Source organism: Anopheles coustani, chromosome X, assembly GCF_943734705.1.
Source record: "Anopheles coustani chromosome X, idAnoCousDA_361_x.2, whole genome shotgun sequence".
NCBI lineage: Eukaryota > Metazoa > Arthropoda > Insecta > Diptera > Culicidae > Anopheles > Anopheles coustani.
This window is the reverse complement of record NC_071290.1, coordinates 8,581,411-8,601,220: the sequence shown is the minus strand read 5'-3', so window position 1 is coordinate 8,601,220 and position 19,810 is coordinate 8,581,411. Positions and strand designations below refer to the sequence as shown.

Sequence of the window (19,810 nt, the reverse complement as noted above, 5' to 3'; positions counted from 1 at the left end):
ACGGGCGGGAAAAGCTCTGCTCGGTGAGAGAGCCACGCCAAGAACTGTGGAACGATAGAGACAGCGAGCGAAGCGGAAAACAATTAGAACACCCTCGATCAACAACAACTTCCGCTTCCGTGTTCCCGATCGGTCATCAGTCATGAAAGTGACAGTGTGCTTCGGAGAGGCACGGTTCGTCGTGCCGTGCCCACCGGGCACCACCGTGCTGAAGCTGGAACAGGAGGCCGTCCTTCGCTACAAACGCAAGGTAAGTGTAGCTTCACCCACTCGTTTTATTCAAAAGCTATGTTTCTCACTTTTCCATGCCACTGAAAGAGGGAACAAGGTGTTCCCTCCATCGGCCAGGGTGCGGGTTTTGATTATTACTCCCCAAAATAGACCGGATTTTGTTGCATTCCCCTTTCCTCCACGTACGCAGACCTGGTTACAAATAGATTCGTTAAATGTAAGGAAAGATGAGAAATTGTGCAGCACTGAAGCGGAAAATATAATATTTTGATGCAACATTGCACCGAAGGATCTGCATATAACGTAATATGGAGTGTTGGGTACCCTAAAGAAGCTAAATTAATTAAGAGTAACGTTCGTGGTGTTGCAGAAGATGGTGCATCGACGCACAGCATATCAATCAGCTTCGAGATATGAGGAGCAAACATTGAGGCATATTCTAATAGTAGGATCAAGCATCACTTAACTCGATAGACCCACTTTCTTCTTCCAAGACTAAGGCGGTTGTGATAAACTCTGTCGAGTATGGTTGTCTTGCGATGCCAAGATAAGATGATTGAAATAACAAATTAACAATTGTTTCTCATTTGTCGCAGCCTACAATGTGACAATGAAACTGCCAAACAATACTTTTCAGCAATCCCTTAGCAAAAAGTATACGGATAGTTGATAACAAGCTACTAATTACAGTTCTCCACTAGAGAAAGTTCTTGCAAGAACTGGAAAGTGTAAAGAAACAAAGCGCAAAAGGTAGAAGCGATTATCTAAGACTTTATTTTTATCAACAGTCAACATGCTTTTCGTTCGTCGAGTCAAAATAGCTTCTGCAAATCAATTCGTTAACCTGGTTTTGTTTGTGTTTAGTGTTTATTTGTTGTGTTTGTGAGTTTCATGGCAGATAACACTGTTTAGCTTGTATTTCATGCGGCTAAATAAAGCGGTTTAGTGAGCCAATTTTTCAGTCGGTGGAGTTGGTTTTTGCATCGAATAGCTTACTTTCCGATCAAAATAATGCAATAAGGGCATGCACAACATTGCCCCACGCCTTTCCTACGCAAGGACGAATGGCGTTCCATCGAAATAGCGTTCGCGGTGGAAAACGCGTTTGAGAGACGTTCGAGAAGAGAAAATGAAAAAAAAACACACACCACCATGGTGCGTGAAAGTCCTGGATGTTGGTTGAGGCTTGCTTTCGCTAAAGGAGGGGTGGAAAAAAGGAAATTGAAAAATATAAATTTTCAACGAACCAGCGTCAACGATTGTTGAGCGATTTGTGTTCGCTTTTTCTTCATCCCCGCTTTTGTTTTTTACCCCATTTTGCTTCGATTTCTGCGTGGGAGCATGGGAAAATTGTGTACGGACTTCAACGCACGCTTAAGCTACGAACCGCTCGGGTAATTTTTGTTTTATTGTTTTTTTTTTTACTTTTTATTTTAAAATATTTTCCCTCTCCCTTGCGCTCGGGCCGCTTGGTGTTGGTGTTGTTCCGGTGCAACAACGTTGTTGCAGTTCTTTTTTGTCTGAATCGAAAGCGAATCGAAAGAAAAACCGCGTAAGATTGCGCGAGAGACGGATGAGATTGGAATTGTGAGTTGTGGAAAAGAAGAACGAAACACAACCGGCATGGCGCAGGTTCTCCGCCTCCGAAGGCTGTTTGTTTTCTTCTTCTTCTCTTCTTTAGTTTTCTGTGGCTGTGTTCGTTGGTGCGTTCTTTTCGCGTGCAGCGCATTACAAAATTGCGTTCTGTGTGTGTTTTTTTTAATACACTCTTCTGTTTGCTGCAACCGCCTCGCAACACCGATCGAATAATGATCGGCTTCCGGTCAAGCGTGTGCGTCATCATGATCATCAACATCATCATCATCATCCGGCGACAATATTACGCCGACGGTGGAACAACGCGTCCGTCGCAGGATGACCTGTTGCTATTTTTATTACATCGGTGTGTGTTCGTCGTTCAGGAAAAGGGGGAGAGTTTGTCGAAAACACCTCAGATCGCTTCATCAGCAAACTCAACGACTGGAGGGAGCGGCTTTCCTTCCCAATCCGGTGAAAAGGGACACAATGTTGTCACTCTGAAGCGCCGGGGGAAGCACTGGAACGGGGGTTTGGGGGGAAACCATGCGAGCGGAAATCCTGTCTGAAGATGGTTATTGTGTTGTGCGTTTGGAAACAGGACACGATCTCTCCTCCATTCTATCGCACGCAATTATATCGTTTCGAGGTTTCACTTCCCCCTTTTTTTTGTGTTGTAAACTTTATTTCGATTGCCCTTTTTTCCGTCGTGTTTGTCCCGACGCGAGGAGTTGTTTGCATTTCCGGCATAAGGAAGAAACGCTTCATCCGCGACTGTTGGAATAAACAACACCAATAAAAGATAACAGAATATGAACACAGATTGAGGATTGTTTATAGATGCTCTTCCCTTCGGAAAGCGAGAAAACGCTTCGTTCCCGTTCGTGCCGAAACTGCCTTCCAAGACACTTCCACCTCGATTTTTCCTATCCGTCACCGCATATGTTTGCTCTCCTCCCCAACAACATCACGTTTTGCGATCCATCCGAACAACGGACTGTTTTGACTCATTGCTGGAAAACGTGGTACTTTTTTGGACACCTCGTTTGGGTGGAGGGAGACTGCGATAAGCAGGAAGCTAGGTTATGGAGGAAGCGATGAATATCTTCTTGTTGCGTGAAAGAAGCTCCAAACAGATGCGATGCTAAACGAAAATCTGCATCCGTTTGTTTTTTTCTCCCTTCTTGGGGGGTATTTTCCTTTTCCTAGTTTGCTCTCCAACATGTCTGTGTGAGTGTGTGTGTGGGCACCGGACACCAGGGCATACAAAACGGTCGCACTTGGTCTTTCTATAATTGAAACCGTAGCTGCTGCAGAGGATCCAGGCCAGGAAAAACGGGTTGCTAATGTGCTGGGAAAAAAATGCAAGAATGCACTGGAAATTCGATCGGAGATTCCGCGTTTCGAGCATATTAACGAAAGGCATCAATTTCTTGCGCCTGTTGCACAAAACATACACCACCAGCTACTTTGTTTTAAACCATTTGAAACCATCTCTGGAAGTGTCTCTTGGGTTTGTTTTCCTCTTTCCTCACACTTTGGGAGGGGGAGGGTTGTGAAGAGGGTTAAAAGAATTCTGCAGCAACCGCAGAACTCGGGTTACTGGAGCCCAAACAACAGAGCTCCAAGCAAACGAACGCAAAACTCCTTCTTCCGCTCAAACTAGACGGAGTTTTTAAACTGCACGATGACGTTATTTCTTCTTTTGCGAGATATGATGCGGACTTCATTCCGCATATAGTCAGGTATACAACTCCAAAGAAGATTATTTCCTGCTTAAAAGCATTCTTAAGAACAAGGGGAAGGATCGTTTGGGAGACAACACTGACACATATTGCGCACAATGTCGACGCGCGACTTTGTCTCTTACTTCCCGATATTAGTTCGACACAGGTGGGATCAGTCCAGAGAGGTTTTTCTTTCAATGTTTAACCCTCGCCATGAGCTTACTTACTTACTTACGTGGCGCTCATCATGAACAACTTAATACACAAAACTGAGGCTCTTATATCTTATAACTCTGACTGGATGCGAGCTATTTCCCAATCGTCGGTGCGAATACGGAGGCCAGATGCTCGATAGGAATAGGTTTCTCATAGTCAAGGACTCCCTAGGAGGAAGATTCCAGACATTGATACATTTCGAATTCAAAAGAGACCGAAAATTGGCATCAGACTTTGCTCAGACAGTTCTGTGACGTAAGGTGACACAGTGAAAGCGATGGTATGTTGATGAGACCAAACTTTCTTCCTCTCATCCTTAGTATAACCCAGACATGGCCCTCTGCCGATATGGTATGAATTTCCAATTGCAAAATGTGGTAGATCAGAATGCAATATACTCTGACAAATCACATTTCATCGACTTGAATGAGGTTGTGAACTTTATTCGCAGTACTAGAGGTTCAAAGCTAATTCCAACCCTGTCTATAGTAGCGTCCCACATGTCCAGACCAGCCGGATGTCACAGCATTCTTGCAGACTATGAACTCGAGCTGAACGAGCTCATTTTAGGGTTGAGAGCAAAGGACAGAGTTCTTAAAAGAGTGGTGTTAACCTAATATCTCATCAAGTGACACTTCATTCTATTCTGCAAGGGATTGACGATGGCTGAAGACTTTAATACTGTAGTAGGAAAAAGGCAAAGAGCTTCAGAAGGACAGAATACAACATCTTACGATAGTGTTACGTACGATGTTGAGTAATTTTAACCTAATATAAGTCAGTGCTGTTGTTAGTCAAATTTTAACTTTCTTTTTCGAATTGAAATTTAGAAATTGGTACAAACAGATAACATAAAGTGGTGTTATGTGAAGGTTTTATGTTCGATTGTCACTTTTTTTCAGATGTTCTTTAATTTGTTTTAGCTTCTTTTCGGCATTTACGATCAGATATGCCACTTAGTTTATACCTTTTTTGTTTTGTACCGATTACCAACATTTTGTAACTCAGAAAAATGAAGTGAAAAGGCGGTAAAAAAATACCAACAAATCGTTTATTTCCCTTTTTAGTTGATTGCTAACGCGAAGAAGATGAAGTGTGACGATGAGTTTAACAACTTATGCCTCTTCAACACTTCAACACCTCTTGTATCAAGTTTCGTCAAAATCGACCAAAGAATGTGCCTCTTCAGTAGGTTCTTCAAATTGACCCGAAGGTGCATCCGAAGGGTGCGTGCGTGTGTGTGTGTGTGTCAACTGGTGCATTTCCGAACCAATTTGTAAAGTTCAGCACTTTCGTTTCGGGCTGGTGGGAAAATGGGATGGGATGGCTTCGAAAGGAAAGTGCCCAGGGAAAAGGGGTTTTCCACTTTGGCAGATGGTTTTGCGTGAGCGCCCCACCTCCCCTCTCATCCTCTTCAGCTTGAAGGACCTAATAGTGGAGAAATATTCCCCGCCGTCAATCACTTTGCTCTTTCTTTGCGACTGCAACTCCCAGAATTCGCCCATTATTGGCGCTAATTTTCATTCCACCGGCAGCTTTTCCTCCCGTGCGTGCGTGCGTGCGTGTTGGAGGGAAAAACGTCAACAATTAGCGCCCGCGGCGGCGGCGTTTTTATTTTCCCCGTAAGCCCGCGCGTTCGTGCATCGTTCACGAGAAAACGTTCGCGCAACAAAACACCCAAGTGTGTGTATGTGTGTGCAAAATTTGCAAATCTTCCTTCGGTATGCAGAAATGTGAGAGGCAGCTGAAAAAGGGAACAACAAGACCAAACAGAAAGGAAATGAAGATGCTTTTTACCTCTGCAGTTTTGCAGTTTTCCGTTCTTTCCACCGTAGACTCCAAAGTCAAGGTTTCTGTTAATCCTCTCTCCTCCTCGCTCTCTCTCTTCCAAATCACGCTTGCATGATGCGGTAAAAGGTTACCTTACGTGCCGCTCACTTTCTTCTTCGGGCAACCGATTTTCCGGCGGCAGAGAAAATTGGCACAAAGAATTCATCTTCCAAAGAGGAGGAGGAGGAGGAGGAGGAGGAGGAGAAGGTAGGGGTGTGCAAAAGGGATGGGGGAAAAACTCGTGGGAATTTGCACGCGCGCGCGCGTCAGAGAGATGCGCGCTTTTTCCGCGAAAGGAAGGAAAATCGCTTCACCGCGCGCGCGATCCTCCTCTCGTGGTTGCGCTTTTGCGACCCGTTCGAATTTTCACCCCCTTATATGTGTGTGTGTGTGTGTGTGAGAATGTGCATGTTTTTCTGCGCGCTTGATTGGTGAAGGTGAAGATGCACGCCTTCGTTCGAGTGCCCAGCGAGGAGAAGAAAGGTCAAAGAAAGGCCACCCGCGCGCACGCCCGGGATGCTCATTCGGAAAAACGTAAGAAAACGGGACAGCCCAACGTGCAGGGGTCGACAAACACGCTTTTTACGAGTCGCAACTGTTCATTAATGGTGATATTTAAATCAGCTAGATAGAGTAAACTTATTTACGGAAGCCAAAGAGAGAAAAACAGACATGTTCATCAGTGTCTTAACAGATCAAACGACATAAAAATGAGTTTTTATCTATTGAATGTCTTATTTTATATACACATTTCCGATACGATACGTTGTATTCTACTCAAAATGTATTTTAGGTTATTTTTACTTGTTACTATTTGTTTTATTATTTTACCGAATATAAAACAAATAATGAATGAGTGAGTAGAATTATTATTGCATTTGTTGATTTTAATCTTCAATCTAATCTTCTTTTGTGACTCTTAGTGATTTAAATCTCAATCAAGAATCCGAATCTTAAACAGGAATTTCGAACTAAAACAGGGTTTCGAATTCAATCAGAATCATTGAAAGAGTAAATAAAGAAGAGAGACAATGTGTTAGTATTTTTTTTTTCACAAAGAAAAAGTATAGTAATGAACATCAATTTATAACGCATGAATTTTCCGTCGATGCTCATTTTTTTAGGAATACCTGATAAAGTTTCCAATTTAGGATTGCAATCCTTATTTGGGTTTGATACTTTGTTACAGTTTCAATTATCCGCGGTGACTAATAACTTATTTTTCTCGTATTAAAAAACAAAAGAGAAATTAAAAATTTCGAATCATCGTGATGATTATTCAATCTGGTTCAAATCGCTAAAAGGATTGTTATTCTCATCACTTATTTTGATGTTTTCACTTTGTACAGTAAAGACGTAATCAACGGCTGAAATACCGCTATTTTATAAAAACATAAAAATTGGTTAACAGTTTTCGTTGCAGCTTATGTAAACGTAAAGTTTTAGCAATACAAATTGTTTGAAAATGGATAGGGAAATCAAACTGATGGAAGATTCAAAGTAGGACGCATTGGATATCTTTTGTACCAACCCCTGGAATTGGAATTGCCAACCCCTGGCGAACCCTAGCATCGTTTGCTCTTTCTTTCTTTTCTGTGACCTTTCCAAAGTATTTCATTCGTTCGTTGGACGGGACAGATGGCTAATTGGTGGTCCGTTCGCTCGTTTTCTCAACGACCGAGCGCTCCATCTGTCGTGTGTGTGTGTTTATGTTGTTCTGCTTCTTGTTGTGGTGCTGTTTGCTCTTCCGGTGCCGTTTAAAAACGGGACGCCCGGTGGCGAAGGATTCCGAGGATCGATCCGTTGTAAAAGAGATGCACTTGGGTTGTACAATCCTCCGGATCCGGCAGCAAGCGAAGGCGGCGCCCTCTTCGGCCCGATCACATATTTATGGCCGACGCTTGCCTTCTTCTTCCTGTGGCTCTCTGGAGAAGCTGCGCAGACGAAGGAATAGAATCGTTGGGATGTCCACATCCTTCCACTTTGAATTGTTCCTTTTTGCTCCTCCGAACCTTCTCTGGTTGATTTTTACATGAATCTTGTCCGGTAAGGGTGTGTGTGTCGTCTGCCTGTTTTCGGATGAGGTCAAGAGTCACTTATGCTTAAGAAAATATGTGTGATGTGGTTGTTTTTAGAAGGTACAAATCGTAAATTAAACGATTACGCAGGAAGATAAGTACCATATAAACGAATTTTGTTATTGAAAATTGCCCGTTTAATTTTTAAAACCAACAAGGGAACCAGTTTCCACTAAGGCAACAGTTTTAACGGTAAGGACATGAAGAAATAACGTCGATTGAGCAAAACAATTCCCAAAAAGATCGTATTTGCTGCATGTTGTCATCTTCTTTACAGTCAACTTATTTTGTACACTTTTTGTGATGCGCGTTATAAAAGATCTCAAAGAAAACTTTACAAATAATATGCAATAAAGTGGCCTAACACGAGAATTGATTTCCAAAAGCAGATCCTCTGTCGATGGAGATTTTAATTTATTATATTTTTTTTCGCTCTCTCTTCACTTGCAAAACGCTTTTTTCAATTCTCTCAACGGAATAATGTTCAAATATTCATTTGATACATTTGCGTGATTGATTAAATACTTTTAAAACCTGTAACCCAAACTGTTTAGCATATCAGTATAAATGTGCAACACTGTGTTACTTTATTTTTCAATTCTGAATAATGTAGAGAAAGCTGCATGTTTTAGTTATAGTTTGAAAAAACTCGTTGTTTAAAAATATTTGTAACAAAATTAAATCATATGATATGTCGAGATTGTATTTAAAAAAACATGATCATGTGTATTCGATAGAAAAAAAACAATGCGCTTTTTATTCGATCATTAAGCTATCTACAGTTACTAATTAAATTTGTTGTATCCTTTGTATTGTTAAAGAGAACAGGTCATTCATTAAGACGAAGGTAATTGTTTATTTGTATTTTTTAACTATCTTCCTTGTTGCTGACATGACATTCAACAATTGATCGTAAACATTTAGAGAAACCATAGGAGAAAATGGCGCTATTCAGCTGTCGCGTGCGTGCTTCTGCTACATTCAAACTAAGACTAAACTGTAAGCCAAAGAAGCAAATAGACTAACTATTTTCCAGTGGCTCACAAAGAAAACTAAACAAAAAACCCAAGACATCGTGTAGAAAAATCTCAAATTTCCACCATAGACGAAGGGATCAGCCACCTTTCCTCGGTACTGGTGGAAAACTTCCCCGATCTTGCTGGGGCTCGGTTGGTCACGCACGGGCGGAACGCACACTCCTCCTTCGCTTTGCTCCGGTGTGTCTCAGCAACTTAACGTATTCGTGTGCTGTATCCTTGGCTTGGAACCGCTGGAACACGAGATGAACGAGGGCGCATTTTCATCATACCCGGCGCGCTCGGCAAACGGTCGGTGGTAACGGTCTGATAGCTGCCGCCACCCAGAAACACAGTTGTTCGTTGCGCTTATCAGGCGCTGGCGTGTCCGGATGGAACGCAGGGTTTTTTAAATGTAGGTAACCTCAGTCTAGCCGACAGTCCGGCAACCTCATCGCAATGGATATAGAGATGTCGAACTCAGTGCACATGATAATTTAACTTTTCACTATCGGAAAGAGCATATTCTGCACATTATTCCTTGGTCAGTGGTTCTCAAACCTCATGGACGACACATTTCATAACCAAAGAAATGGGTTCTGACATTATAAATATACTGGTCAAATCGTTATAGCTCCAACAATCCCTTTCCTTTAAAATACACCAAAGTGTCATTAGAATTTGTCATTTATTAGGAAAACGTAATTTTCATACATTTTATTTAAAATGAAACCCAATAGTGTCAAATAAAACGTTTATTTCACAAACCAATTTCCAATGTGCTGCATAAAACATAGACTAAGCGTTAAGTTCAGATTCTTTCCTTCTCCTTCCATTATTCTAAATCTTTTTTTTGCAGAAAAAAGCCATAATTTAATAATAAATATTCAGAAATCTATTAGTTTGCTCCACGAATTTAACAGATTTAGTCTTTCAAAGCAGAGCCAAATGAATAAAGCGTTATTTTTTGTTTCACTTTTATTGTGTTTTTGTAACATTTACACACATTTTTACAAGCTAGTTTTATAAAAAAAATTTTAAGAAAATAAATCAATAACAACAACAAAATGTTTTCTGTGCAAAGTTGTTGCATAGTCTGGTACTTATTTTAAAAATGGAATGGAAGTACTGGAAAAGTTGGGCTGAGAAAGTGGCTTGACATAAGCTTGCGATCTTCGGAGTGTCGAAAGTTTTATTACAAATTTAATAAGTTTGGTTATGTGTTAACCTTTTGCACCAGAGTGACCACTCGAGTAAATAAATAAATGAATCGAAAACTGAACGACAATTTTCACTACAGAACAGAAGCGCTTTTCCCGTTCAGTGAAAGAGTCCTCTTCTTGATCTTTGTTTTGCTTTTACACTCAAGTTTTTTTTCCCAACGATTCAAAGGTGTTTTTTGGGGTGTGAGATGTTTTTTTTTGTTCTTTTCGTGACATTGGGCGTATTTAACGACGAGCTTGAGAATCCCTGGAAACTCTTTTGACACTAGTTCGACAAAGGTCTTTTCAAGCTGAAGGGCGAAGGTGTTCAATTTCTCTAATTGCTAGCCATTTGTTTGTTTGTATGGTGATGGATTCGATTTTGTAGAGATGGTATATATTACTTACTGTAGTGTGCTTGACACGATTTACTTGTTTTCCTACCCCATCATGGATATGTTTGTTGTGTATATCTCTGCGGCGGTGCGAGCATATGCTTCGGAAGTTCAACCGTTTACTCCGAAGCCCACGAGCTCCCACGAGTCGCGTTAACGATTCATTTCCCTTTCTTATCCTCCGTGCTTGCTTCCAAGCACCTGCCTTTCCCCTCGGAGGATCACACATACCGCAACACATCTGGTTCGGGGTGTCTCTCGTATCGCCACGGTCACGACGAGAAGGGGCATTGTTTTTCTATTCCCATTTTATAGCTTTTCCTTTCGTTATGGAAAACTAAACTCGCGGTACGTTTGGTGGTAAGACAAGGAGCTGGGTAGGGTAGGGTGGAAGATTAACGATCTCATCCTGGTCACGCCCGGCTTTGGGTGGGCCGAAACAAAGAAAAAAAAATCGAGCGTGTGTGTGAGGTGAAGGAATTGTCGATCATATTTACAACTCAATCGTGGAACCTGCCTCTGGAGAAGGAAAATTTCGGGTTGGAAAACCCCGTTACAATCGTGCCACCACCAAGGCGGAAGGTAACGAGCACGCACCGAGATCCCGTTTCCGGTGTGATTTTGCTTCGTGTGTTGTGTGTGTGTGTCTCTTTCATTATTCTTCAATTCTGTCGACTTGGAATTGAATCGAACCGCGTCTTCGTCGTCTGGTCCTGGTGCGTGCGCAATGTGTTTTGTTTCCCCCCACCCGGTTGGAAAATTACGTTTCGGCGCCCGTTTTTCACGCCTCTGCCCCCCCCCCCCCCCTTCCCCTCGCTCTTTGGGCTTTTCTTAAACGCTCGATTATCCGTCCCGCGCACGATCATTATCACGCTTTCCTCGCCCCCCACGGTTGACAAGTGGGAGGAAAAAGGGTGGGACCGCTGTTGAACAGTGCTGTCATTTAGTGTGAGTTTTCCTCCCGCCCATCGGCATTTACCCACCCTCCCGGGCGATCGTCTAATTTTTCATTCACCTTTTTTTTTGCTCCTTCTTTGATCTTCCCGCAGGTTTTTCCACATGATAAAGGTGATGAATGTACACACCGCCTCTCCCTCCCCCTTGCCCGTCGCTCGTGAATACTTACTTCATTTTCCCGCCCGTGAAAGGCTCGAAGAAGAAGGGTATTTGTCGCACAGTGTGGTTACAGTGTTTTCTCCCATCCGATCTTCTTTCCGTCGTAAATCGATCCAAACTGCATTCCACCACCCAACGATGTGTGTGTGTGTCCGTATCGGCTTTCGGATTTGCTAGTTGCGTACCATGCCTCGGAGTTTTCCACGTGGGGGTTTCCATTCTACCGAATAAAATCGCGAACCGTATCGTATCGAAGCATTTGGTGCGAAAGAAAGCAGCAATCCGGCGTGGTCTATTAGGTGAGGTTGTGTGTTGTGGCTGTGTGTGGGGGGGACTAACAAAGGATTAACACACACACATGCACACACACTTTGCATCCTGGGCGCAGAATCAGAGGAACATTAAAAGTCGCACTTCGCACATATTTGGCTTCCCTTTCGGTGGAGATTTGTCAGACGCGGGGTGGGAAAAGGTGCTCGGGAGGATCACGGTGGGATAACGCTGAACAAACCGGTGGACGTTTGAATTCACTGCAAATTCGAACAAAATGAGTACAAATCCAGAAGGATTTCTCTCGTATTCCATTAAAAACTACTTTGAAGTTAAGCCAAACTTTTCAATCAAGCCAGCACAATTTACTACAAAAGAGTTCAATATTGCAATTGTGTTCTCTGCCACTTGAAGTATAAATATTTATTCGAATTCGAATCGAAATTAAACATAAAATATAAATCTGACTGTAACAGTTTTATTTTGTTTTATTTCCGAATTGCTTTCTTTTTGTATATTTGCGGGTATTACTATTTAAAAGATTCTTTTTGGGGGAACGAAGGGAAAAAAGTTGACTTGGATTTATAAAAAAAACTCTCCTTGAAGAATTGATATTAATATTCTACTAACCTTACCCTATCTGACTAAAAACAAGCGATAATATGTTCCAAAAACTAAGCCTAACTAAGTATAATAATTAAAATTAAATTCTCAATGGGCAAATGTTTGAATCACTCTTTTCGTTTAAGAAGAAATATAGAGGTTTGACCATTTTTCGTGTTTGATACAAAGCTTATAGATGTGGTTTCCGGAGAACAATATCTTTATTAAAACTAGTTTGCGAGAATTAGTATATCTGGAGGTAAGAATATCGCCGGTTCCGGTCTGGATCCTTGTTTGTAAGCTGACAGTAATTTTTACATTATCGCACATATTTGTTGATATTTGTTATAACTCCTGTATGGGTTTTAGCTAGGAAAACATCTAACTAAGTATGTGCTTAACTTGCTTCAATATTAGGCTGATGTTCTCCGTGTTTTGGAATGCCCTTTAATATTATTTAGTTTTGTTAGAGTGATGCATCAGTTCGGTGGAAAATAATTAAATTAAAATTCGTCAGTTTAGATAATCCTTTACAGTCGGATCGTCAAATAAAACACTACTGTGAATAGCTTTGCTTTACTTTGTTTCTAAACGTCCACCCGGCATTCTTCCACCGTCGAGAAGGTGGAGGAGGAGGAGGTTTTCAACACACACACACACCCACTTTCGGTCCGCGTCTCCTTCGGTTGTGTTCCTTGTGCAAATCGAAGTAAAACTCCTCGGCTAAGGAGGGTGACTAATGAATTTAGCTTCCTCCAAACACCGAGAGAAGGTAAGGAATGCTTAGGGAGGAAGGGCGCACAGTAAAGTTCTCAAGATCATTTGTTTTCGTGCGTGAGTGGGTTTGTTAAATATTCTCGGCGCGGAATCAGAAGGAAGTACAGGCATAAAAAAAGACCTATGGCGCTTTGGAATGTGGTGTGCTTTGTGTGCGCGCGCGCAAGCTTTGCTCTTCGTTTACATACCAGTTCCCTTACCTTTTTTTATTTACCGAAGGCCATTGGATGAGGAGCGGGGGGAGGGGATAGAGTAAACGGGCACTCAGACGTCTTACTTACGTACGAGGAGGTGAGCTCTAAATGTTGGATAAAAAATCCGCGATCCCCATCCAATATATCTCTGTCTTAATGGTCGCTCCTTTCGCTCTCCGTTAGAGTACTCAGATGTTAGCAATCATGTCAGTGTGTGTTTGGTATTTAATTCCACGCTTTCCCGCGAGTTCAGGACCTCGGAAAATCTCACAAAGGTCAAAGCGTTCGCTTTCCTCCGAAATTCTTGCTATTTCTAAAGCTGACGTTTGTGTGGAACATTATATTCCCGGTCCCGAATTGTGGAGAGAGACTATGTCATCGGCAGAAAGCCTGGAATTCAGTCAAGTTTCCGCTTACAACAAAGTTTGAGACGAAGATTGAGAACCAAATCCAATTCTTGGTCTTGCCGATTCAACGCGGGCTGTTACGCTCTACTAAGTCCCTTCCGAAGCGCTGGCTCTGGTTGTGTGTTGACCATGCTCACGGGTTGTAGAGCCCACCTCCTGCTGCTTGGCTCCTAGCACACAGTATACCGGGAGCTGTAAAGTCACCCGACCAAGAAGGTAAGCAGGAACCGGACTCCAGACATAGGCGGGTATGAGAGAAACAGTACGAACAGAGAGGGCTGGTCCAGTGGTCCACAATTGGAACTGGGTTGGAATGTGCGCTTGCTGCTCGCCCACCCACACCCAGAAGTCATCAATTGTTGCTTTGCCAAAGTCTGTCCCAAGTGTGGCTGTGCAGATACCGGTTGGATGAATCGATTCCACTGTACTGTTGCAAACGCCACCGCTTCTACTTCCAAAGTCTGGACGAGGCGCTAGGGCGACACACGGAATGTGCAAAAGTTCAGTGTGAGGCAGAGTAGTCACTGCAAGCGAGGAGTAAATGAAATCACGTAATTTCGTCCCACCCTTTCCCGCCTCGCCCCCTCTCCGGTGCTCAGGCGCGCATGCAAAATCCGCCAAAAGAGCTGATGAAATACAGAGGAGATTTTAGCGTTCGACCAGGCCGACGACGCCTTTGGTCCGGCAGATCGGGAATTGCCTCAGTGGTGGCGGGGTCCACTCGGGTGAAATTTAAAGCCCCGAGACAGTGCCGCTTCCTTACCTCTTTCTCGCTCCCCCACACTCCTGCCGTAGTGGAGGAATGCCGACGCCTGAACTCCCCCTTCCCCAAAGTCTAGGGACCAACGTTTTTTTACTGTTGTTGCCGGCTCCAACCTAGAGCTCGCGCGCGCTTTTTCGTCGTCATCTCGTCATCGTCGACGTTATGCAATGAGTCACGAATATCTTCGCGCAACGATCAGAGCAAAAGGGAACGCAGGAAATGAGAGATCGAGAGAGAGAGAGTATAAGTCCCAGCGTTTTAAATAAAACGCCTTGCGGGCATTTCATGCGGACAGAGCAAGTCTTCTGCCAGCAGACATCAATATCCAACTCAAGGCGAAAAAACATCACAACATGCGCATCGCAACGTGTACCTGGACGTGCTCTGCCTCTCAGGTTAGGTTCTCCAATTTTGGGAAAATCCCTGAAAATCATTCCTGGACGCCTAACGTGTCCAAAAAAGCGGGACTGCCCGGAATTACCATGAGTCACCTTGGTCTGGCGGCTTTAAACCGCCAGGAATAAAAGTCCTAGCCTCTCCGCCCGTCCGCTCCCTACCAAGTTCTCCGCGTGGGAACTTCCCAACTACAGAAAAAGCCCTCTGTTTCAGGTCTTCCAAAAAAAACAAAAAAAAGCGGGACTGAGTTTCGCAACGAACGGTGCCGTTAATCGGCAGCTAAGATCATTTCCTCCCAAAGACATACTGGAAAGCGAGCGTTTCCATAAAAGGGAATATGGGGCAATATACAATGAAAATAAAATACTAAAAATTTTAATAGTTTATTTCTTTTGAGATCTCATACAAACAAAATTAAACATAATCAATACATGAAACAAAAACAAAACGTGAACGTAAAACTAAGTGTTTATGCCCCCTCTAAATCAATTTGGTTACAGTCTAATGAATTTGGGATGAATTGAAGCTTTTTTGGAAGAATTTGGGATAGATGAAGCTTATAAATCCTTGAATGGATCAGATTGAATCTGTTGAAGCACGTAAAAATTCTAATTCAGGGCGCGCTGGTGATGTGTTTTGCCCCAAGCTCCCCTATTGGGAACGGTGCTTGCATGCTGCAGTCATTCGGTTGATGTGGCGGCGGAATGTTGTTGCAAAAAAAACCGAAAAAAGGTCAAAGAGTCAGCGCGCTCAGCGCAACCCCTTTTCGGTTCGCTGTTCGGCATGAGCGTTGCAAAACACCCAGTTCGATCTTATAGACGGTGGCGCGGCGCACGTGACTTTTGAGCAAATTTCTTCCTCCCTGGGGGGGAAGGGAGCTGGTACTTTGCGCTCGAACTGGAGAGCCTCAATCCCCCGCTGTCCTGGGTGTTAGTTTGTTGTTAGCCATATTTTGTTTCTTATTGCATGATATTTTACTCTGGTCAAGTAACGCACAATGCACCAACTCTACGCACCGAGGAGGGAGAGAGAGGGAGAAAAGCCCACTGCTGGTGGATGTTACTGAAGGCAATATTGAAATGCCCTCCCAGTTCCCCCTCTCCCCTTCCACTCGACGGAGTCTAAAGGAAAAACTGGAACCGCCCTTAGGGCAACACAACAGCACTTACCTTCAGCGAGCGCTTTGAACTCCGACGCGACGTCTTGACGTCGGGTTTGCTTCCCTATTCGGGCCTAAGCGACACCAGCACCTTCCCTCCTTCGTGCGGTTAGCGGGGGATTACCGCCTCTTGGTGGTAGCTTTGGAGGCTTTCGTGGAATTGACATTACATTACATTGCTGCCTCTGACTAACTGACCGACCTCTGTGTGCATATTTGAGGTGGTGTTCGTGCTCTGGTTGTGGGTGTATGGATGATCATCTCCCCCCCCTTTCCGGAGACCGTTATGGTGGCTATCATGAGTCACACCCCGAACGGCACCAGACACACGTTGTTTTGGAACGAGTTCTCGAATAACCGTGTCGCCTTCGACTTCGGGGGGAGTTATTATTTGCCCGCAAACGAGATAAGTCCCCCCCGGTCATGTGTGCGTGGGGGGCTGGGGGGTGGGAGATATGACACAGGAGGCAGAAAAGGGAGCTATTGGATCGCGGGACTCTATTACTGCCCAGCTGGCGAGAAAGCTTATCACACAGCGGGGCAATCCGAGTGGTGTCATCGTCGGGTGATAAGCGGCCAACACACATTATACATAGCCCAGTGAGAGTACAACGAGGTAGAGAGTAGGAAAGGGTTTGGCTGAAGGTTGACTAGTGAGGATAAACAATCCACAACAAAGCTCTCTTGCACTGCGCGAGCTCCTTCCATCCTGCATGCGCGGCCAAAATAAACTAACGCCAGGTGACAGTTCGCGCCATTTTACTGTCGCTTGTCACCATTGTTTACCTCCAACCCACCCCATGGTTGGAATAGCAGGTAAAAAACAAGTCCCTAGCGCATCTGTGTTTGCCTCTAACTCATCAGTTATCTGGTTTTGTCTCCCGGTTTCAATGTTCTCGCTACCTAAAGCTTGTGTTACTTAGTATGAATGTCACAAAGAAGATTATTGCTTACATAAGGAAGAATATGATAAAGTGGTCCAAAAAACGAAAATTGATGCTGAATTATTAACAAAGAAAAGTTTGTTTCTAACGGAAATTTGACAAATATACGGTAGCGATTGTAAACCAAACAAAACAATTGACGTTTGACAGGTATGAAAAAAAGTTTATATCCCTGATTTCACCGCTTCTTTGCGGATTGCGGAATGCGCAAACAAAAATGTAAAAATGGGTGGTAAAAATAGCATATGGTATTAGGCACAAGATTGTTTTAAAGCAGAAATGTATGTGTGTTAGTTATTGTAAAAGAGTTATTAGCTAGTGTTACCACAATAATCCTTTTCGCTCTCTTGTTTTCGGCTAGAAACAAAGATGTGTTAGAGACAAAAGCTGATGAGCAATTTAAAACAATGTACTGAAGAGTAATCTATCACATATTTTTGGTGTTTTAAATGTATGGAGTTTTGTGTGCACTGAAAACTCGACCAATACTGAACCGTCGCTTGTGAAACTTTCCACACATTAAGTTTAAGCACTGCTCATGTTGTTAAAGATTAGTTTGATCACTATGTTTTAACAAAATCATCTAAATTTTACAATTTAAACTCGGTTTTATTGGCACAAACAAAAAAAGCATGTAAACAAATGGTAAGGTGTATCCATAGTTTCAACAAGGTTTATACATCACTATTAAAGCTATTAAATTAAAATATATCTCTCAAGTATTAGTTAAAACCATAACTTTTTTCTCAATCCCTTCTTCATCGAGCATCTGCAGGGCGTCAATCTAGTATCACCTACATTCGGGACAAAGTTTAGTGGCATCGATGTGTGATTCGTTCGGATTTTGACGGCTCAATACGCCTCGAAAGATAGCTGCCCCGAGGGGTCTGCTTTCCGGAAGTTGTTCGAGCGTGCGAAAGATCAACGTGAGCACAACACACATACACGGGGAAGATTCTGGCGCCGCTACTGCGTCATTCGCTTATCGTAATCCATCGTCAGCAACGGGAAGACAAACCTCCGAGCCCTCTCTCTCTCTCTCTCTCTGTAGATGGGTTTATGATCGGCTGTAAATTCTACGAGGTACATTTAACAATCCAGCATCAGCAGCAGCCCGGTGCTTCCGTGTTGCAGCATCAACGCCACGGGCTTGTGTAGGCTTTCAGCCAGCGTAAAAATCCCCCCACGAGAAGCTTTTTGCGTGCGTCACAAGTCCGCGTTTTCGTTGTTAACTAGATATAGAATGAGTTACGCAATTTTAGTGAGTGCGATGCAACTTAGGCTCTGACGGAAAGGGCTTCAATTATCACACTGATTTCAAAATTAAATGCGCAGTAACCTTCTTCATAGTATTAAAATCGATTTGTTCTACTTAAAAGTATGTTCTACTCAAAGTAATTTAGAGGCGATAGTGAGTTCCAGAGTGGTTTGATCTCTCGCGCTGAGTTGCTTCTAGAGATCAATTTCATTTCATTCTAGAAACATCCCATCCAGAGTTTGGAAATTCAATTTCCGGTTCATGGATCTGACTGAGTCTTTCCATTGAGTTATTACATTTGATTTTTTCACGATTCGTGATGGATCCTCCTTTTTGTCGCCACGTCTGGAGATTTGTGACTCATCCGCGAATCATATGGATTCATAAAATTTTAGAGATTTATGTTTCGAGATCGACTTAAATGAAACTCGAATTAGTTATGTTTTTAACTCTCTTACTTAAGAGTCATGTTTTTACACTTCTTCTAAAGTTATACCTTGACCTCTTTCGACAAAACTTAATTTGAAACACTTGGAGGAAGTACTTCATGATATTTAATTGTTTTGAGAGGTCTAATTCAATAGTTACAATTATGGCATATTTTGCATGGTTGATATTTCATCATTCCTGTACTGTGTAAACCCTGCTATATAACTTTGGATGCATACTCCTTGAAACTTTTCGCCATAATTGGATTACAGTAGTGGCCAGGCTGCAACATACGGGTTTAGGGTTATTTTTATTGAATCTGATCCTTTTGGATTAGGAACTACGGCTTTTCATAGGAGTTAATTCCTTCAACCTACAAGTAGCTCCCCACTCGATCTGGGCTTTTAACATCCGATTGCCCCAAGGGTTAAAGTTTCTTCTAACGGAAGCAAAGGCCAACGACGCGGTACTCTTCCGCCTCTCACTTACCTTTGCGAGTTATCATTGCCGCCATTTGCCAACTCCATTTTCACTTTCTTTTCCAACGACCGGAAGGGGTTCGTTTGGCGCGCGCCGTTTAGCAGCAACCCACGTTTTTTTTTTTTCGTGGCCGAAGAAAGGTGAACGCCGCACGAGGCTTGTTAGAGGGGTGCGTGCGTCGAATTTTGCGTTGTGTTTGTTAATGGGCCGCCGACGCGTGCAGCTTCATCGCCTCCGTAGGTGTGTGCTGTTGAGGTTGAGGTTAGGTAGACGAGCGCGCGAGCGCGTGGATGGCATTGACATTGAAAAGAAGCCCGCCGTCGAGAGTAGAGCGTTTACACTCTGTTGTATGCTGCACTTGATGGAGCAACCACCACCAACCTCGCAAACCCCTTCTGCGCCGTCTGCGGGTGGAGGGTGCATTTTTGCATTTAATGACCCGGATTGTGTTGTTTTGAGGAGGGTTTTATCGGGTGGACCTACCTGTTGCCGGCTCTATCGCTCCCCCCGCTCGTCAGCTCTCAGGTGTGATTTTCATTCACAATGTTGCCTTCCTCCCCCTCCCCTTACGCCATGTCGTCAGGTCTTTGCTATTTTTCCCACGAAACGGTGTGCCTGTCTTTGTGGACGATGATCACTTTCGTTCGATACGGACGTCGCGTGAAACGGATGATGTCGTCACGCGGTGCGTCGTTGTTGTGACCTCAAATACTGTCGAGGACGACCACCCCGCGATCACCCGAG

At 43.3% G+C, this 19,810-nt stretch overlaps 1 protein-coding gene across 1 annotated transcript in view; it reads left to right on the top strand.

Moving 5' to 3' along the window:
- Positions 1 to 19,810, top strand: part of LOC131269580 (uncharacterized) — a 47,309-nt gene continuing 27,499 nt past the window's right edge. The window contains exon 1 of the mRNA XM_058272026.1: positions 1 to 250. Within this exon, the coding sequence (XP_058128009.1) occupies positions 143 to 250 (108 nt within the window). The 5' untranslated portion in view covers positions 1 to 142. The remainder of the gene's footprint in view (positions 251 to 19,810) is intronic.